We start from the raw sequence: 5135 nt of genomic DNA, 5'->3' as shown, positions 1-5135 counted from the left end.
ATTTTCCTAATATTTATTGCAATAAATAATATTGCCTCGATTTTGCCGCTTGCTGCTTGCTGTTCGTTCGGTTCAACTTCAACGAACTGCGGCAAAATGTATTTTGCGCCGGAAGTGCGTCATCTAGCTTACATAAAATTCTTAACCAATAGTAACGAATTGCTGCTGCAGCGTGCTGCGCATGAAAAAGCACCTTTAAATTCTTTCTCAATTTTATCACAGTCGATTTTATCGACAATGGCGCCGTGATATAAATAAAACAGACATCAAACTAAACAGATGTTTTAAATTTCTTTACAGCTATTTTGTTTTTCCAGAAAAGTTTGCTAAATCTCTGATTTTTCCCTGACTTGTGGCAACTCTGAAATAATAAAACGTATAAATAATACGTTTCGATCTATGATTAAGGTCCTCTTTAATACATGTTTAAAATAATATAAAATTGACAATTAAAAATAATTAAAAATAAAATTACGTATATGATGGTAGTGCATACAACTTAATTAAAGTGTGAGATAAGAAATACTCAGGTGGTAATGTCCAAATTGAAGTCAAATCTTGTTCATCAAATTGTTAAATTTACTAAAAATATTTAAGAAATGAAAGTTAAAAGTTATTTTTAATTTTTAAGCGTAAATTTTTTCCTTCAATAAATATATAATAAAATTAGCTTACATAATTGTCAAGATTAGACGATTTTTTGTGTAATTGTTGTACAGGTTTCATTAAACTGCTCAGTTTACTGTGTAGGTAAAATTTTTAATAAATTAATGTGAAATTTAGAGGCATAAATAAAATAAAGGTATAAATAAATTTAATAAATTCATCAAAGTCCAGAAGGATTACCCCAATCTTCTCAATCTAATGTAGTATACAAAATCGATTGTAGAGATTGTGTTGCGTCGTATGTCGGACGAACGAGCAGATGCTTAAAAACGCGTATAAATGAGCATAAAAATCATATCAACAGAAACATGACCCAACATTCTGTAATTACACAACATCGTATTGACTTATCTCATGAATTTGATTGGGATAATGTACATATTTTGGACAAAGAACAAATTTTAAATAAAAGACTGATATCAGAGATGATACACAAAAAACAAAAAGTTTTTAAGCTAATTTTATTATATATTTATTGGAGGAAACAAATTTACGCTTAAAAATTAAAAATAACTTTTAACTTTCATTTCTTAAATATTTTTAGTAAACTTAACAATTTGATGAACAAGATTTGACTTTAATTTGGACATTACCACTTGAGTATTTCTTATCTCACACTTTAATTAAGTATAGATGTATGCACTACCATCATATACGTAATTTTATTTTTAATTGTCATTTTATATTATTTTAAACATGTACTAAAGAGGACCTTAACCATAGATCGAAGCGTATTATTTATACGTTTTATTATTTATTTCTATACGTTTTATTATTTATTTCTAATAAATTGTATGAAAAGTACACTAAGAACTTGTGTTGGCTTATATTGGCATCTTATTTGTTCTTGTGATTAATTGTTTAATTTTGAGAGTTCAATAATATACTTATATGACAAATAATATAGTTAACTTACCATGGTAATTTTCTCCAGAGATGTGGGATAACCATTAGCAAACAAAAGAGGGAGATTGGATATCATAGAACCTTCTTCTCTCTCTAAGTTGTCTGTCCTGTTATCTTCACCATACTTAGGATCGTTCATCATGATTGCATTCTTAGAAACTCGGTTTCCAAATTTTTTTACCTCATTTTTACTATTTTCTTGTATAATCGAAAGTCTCATATCTCCAAAATCATCTAAATTTTTCCCCATTTAAAATACATCCACCGCATAGAAAAACCTGTAGAATTTTATACAGATTATAATAACCTTTACTTAAATTATCTCGTTTAAAATATTTATGCAAGGTTATTTATATGCAAATAAACAATTATTAATTCTTTAAAGTAAAGTAAAAGTGATTTTATTAGTATGATTCAAGCACTCAGCAAATAAGCATTTGCTTCTGATTTCTAAGAGTGACGTTGTCTCTCATAGGCCTTCTACAATAAGCCATTACCTAAGTTTCAAGTATTAAGTTATAAGAAATTGACCACTCACAGTCGATTATTCTTCTCACATTCGATTGTGGTAGGTAAATTTCTTATGATTTAACACTTAAAACTTAAGTAATGGCTTATTATAGAAGGCCCATTACAGAGATCATCACGAATGAATCTTAATAAATGACATTAAAAGCGATTTTTGGCGTGTCTCTGGTATAACAACCAAAAGTAACCGTGGTTGAGGCTATCTTTGTCTTCTGATCCCTGAAAACGAAGATAGCCTTAGTCGCGATTACTTTTGGTGGCTATACCAGAAGCACACCAAAAATTGCTTTTTATCATGCAATCCACGTCACCAGCACGAGGCATTATTTAAATTATAGAGTCCGCGTCATAGAAAATAATAATCACAACAAATCTTCCAGGACAAAGGTGCAAAAATATAAATAGAACAAAGTCAGAAACCACGCTCATCAATATACCTTTCTTTTCCTGGCAAATCGCTATCCATGAACTTGCATGGGGCTCAAAGCTCATTCGCGATACATTGTCTGGAAAGTTTCGGAAACTCCCGAGTTATTTCTCGCACGGTGGCATAATCAAGAAGTAATCACTCGTATTACTTCTTTTTTCTTACTGGAGATTGTTCCGTGTTTATTTTAGAAATTTTCTTCGTCAAACTATAAGTGATGATTTGAGTGGAAATCACCTCGATGTGGGGCGAAGCTTTATAACGTGACCTCGTGTAACAATCATCACGTATCCGTCAAATCGCGCGCAAATGCGAGGGCCATTTTTGGAACGTGAACTTCCTGTATCGAACACTTGCTCCAAAATCGATCTTTTCATCCAAATTAAGATTCTACCGTAGGGTTGGTCTTGGTTATCATTGTCGTCGAACCATTGACCGATCTAACCAACGGCGCGAAGGTCAATCTCTCCGACTTTAGAGAGAGACGCTGACGGCTGAAGGTGCTTCAGTGTTGAAACACTTGCCATCCCCAGCACACAACTGCATTCTATTGAGAGTCGATCATACGAGTTAAACAGCGTGGGATTAATCAGCGTTAACTCGCTAAATTGTACGAGTTCCGTAAGTTTTCGTGAATTTGCGCGTGAAAACCGCCGAAACACAGTCCAACACAATTGTGCACAGCCGCAACAAAACAGGGCGACAACGGAACGAACAAGACTCCACCGATAGTTTGTGACCGATTGACAGAAAAATCCCCTCTACCACCAATGCATGTGTCCAACACGGTAAACTCAAAATGGCGAGCACGTCGAACGTCACGTCAACGCGCGCGTAGCTCACTTACGCTAATGGCCGAGATAGCTTTACATCACGGGTTGTGGAATTGTTTTGGAAAATTTCGACTACTCTCGTCAACGTTCACCACAAGGATCAAATATGACTTGGCTTGATTTGATTTGAAAATGATTTCCAATCTTCAACATGGGATCCAATGGAACCACAAAACATTCACGATAGTAGGAAACGCGATAGAGAGAGAACAAAAGAGGCATACACTTTAGTTGCAAAGTAGTTTCACAGATTTATCGTATTCGCTTGCGCGTCTGCGTCTGAGCAACGATCATGTGACTTTTTCCCTAGGGCGGAAAGACGAAAAGGGGAAGATTTTACATGAATTTATGATCATAAAACTTGGCGAAACATGAAAACGTGAAACTTTTCGCATGAACTTTTTCGCCATCAAATTGCTGACGGAAAGATAAAAATCTAATGACCCGGAACGTAGTTGTGTTCCTATCAACAAGCGAAACAGAATATGATATGACACAAAGTATGTTCCGAAATCTACTGACAGTACTGACAGCACTGCTTTATCGTTCCAAACAGAGAGAATCAAGGGAAAGTGGAGCGGATAGTGTTCTCTCTTCTCATTGGTTCCGCCATTTATAGTTCCACTTCCGCAAATGTGCATGTATATGCAAATACATACACAAATACATTACGGATTACGGGCTGTATGTGACGGCACCCATAAATTCATCTATTCGCCGTGTCGAGCAGTGTGACACTGTGTCGTTGCTGGAACGCTCAAAACCGAACACTGTGTAACACAGGGTGCGTTCCGAGTTACGCATGAAGCGCGTAGACTGCATAGGTTGCTTTCCATCTACGACACAGCAATCATCTCATCTTTATTTAACATTAGCGAACGACGAGGATGCAACGATTGCCGTGTCACACCGTGTCACTTCTGTGTCTCTTGTTGGATAATAATCTTATGCGTAGATATTATTTTTTACATTAAAATAATCCAGATGACTTATGAACGTACTTCTTATATCGTACATATATTTAAAATGTAAATATTCTAAAGCGCCAACCGAAAATTGGCAACCATAACCAAGAGTGTCCGACTATGCTTTTCTGCTGTGTCGAATCGTGCCGTGGCGTGTCGTTGTTGGAAAGCACCGCGTTCGACATTTGTGTCGATGTATGTCGCCTAAAAGCCTTGATGGAAAGCAGCCTAAGCTGCTGTGTCGAATCGTGCCGTGGCGTGTCGTTGTTGGAAAGCACCGCGTTCGACACTGTGGGTGCGTTCCGAGTCGCGCATGAAGCGCGTAGACTGCATAGAAAGTCGTTCCGAGTTAACTATTGCGCGCTTCGAGAGTACTTGAATTCCCCAGATTGTACTAACCGTACTGAATTCTTAGCACTCCACTCAGCGCATTGATTGCTTCTCTTTCGACCTGAGGCAGTTGATGCGTCTGATGCGTTCATGCGGTCTATGCGCATGATTTGTAATTCGGAACGAGCAACGAGTACCGGACAATACAACAATGAACGGACGAATATTTGCGATTTGCGATGGAACAGCGATTACAGCAATTGCATGATTTCCCGGTCTTTATATTAGAGGATAAAAATAAAGTATTAACTTTATTTTTAAATGAAGAGGATATGGCGAAAGTAAGCCAAGATAAAATTAATGTCATTATTCAACAAAAATTAAAAGGGCGAAGTAAGAGTCAGAAGTAAATTACATTTAAAATAATATTAAAATGTTAACATATTTACAATAGAAATATTACAAAAATTGCTTAACAAT

At 35.8% G+C, this 5135-nt stretch overlaps 1 protein-coding gene across 1 annotated transcript in view; it reads right to left on the bottom strand.

The window, feature by feature from the left end:
- ova (ovaries absent) overlaps positions 1–3033 on the bottom strand; it is a 12334-nt gene extending 9301 nt beyond the window's left edge. The window contains exons 1-2 of the mRNA XM_018544024.1: positions 2538–3033; positions 1583–1850 (exon numbers count right to left, since the gene is read on the bottom strand). Of these exons, the coding sequence (XP_018399526.1) occupies positions 1583–1822 (240 nt within the window). The 5' untranslated portion in view covers positions 1823–1850; positions 2538–3033. The remainder of the gene's footprint in view (positions 1–1582; positions 1851–2537) is intronic.
- Between the last annotated feature and the right edge of the window lie 2102 nt (positions 3034–5135).

The sequence above is a fragment of the Cyphomyrmex costatus genome, unplaced genomic scaffold (assembly GCF_001594065.2).
Source record: "Cyphomyrmex costatus isolate MS0001 unplaced genomic scaffold, Ccosl1.0 scaffold413, whole genome shotgun sequence".
Lineage (NCBI taxonomy): Eukaryota > Metazoa > Arthropoda > Insecta > Hymenoptera > Formicidae > Cyphomyrmex > Cyphomyrmex costatus.
The sequence above is the reverse complement of the archived record's forward strand: the minus strand, read 5'-3'. Positions and strand labels throughout refer to the sequence as shown.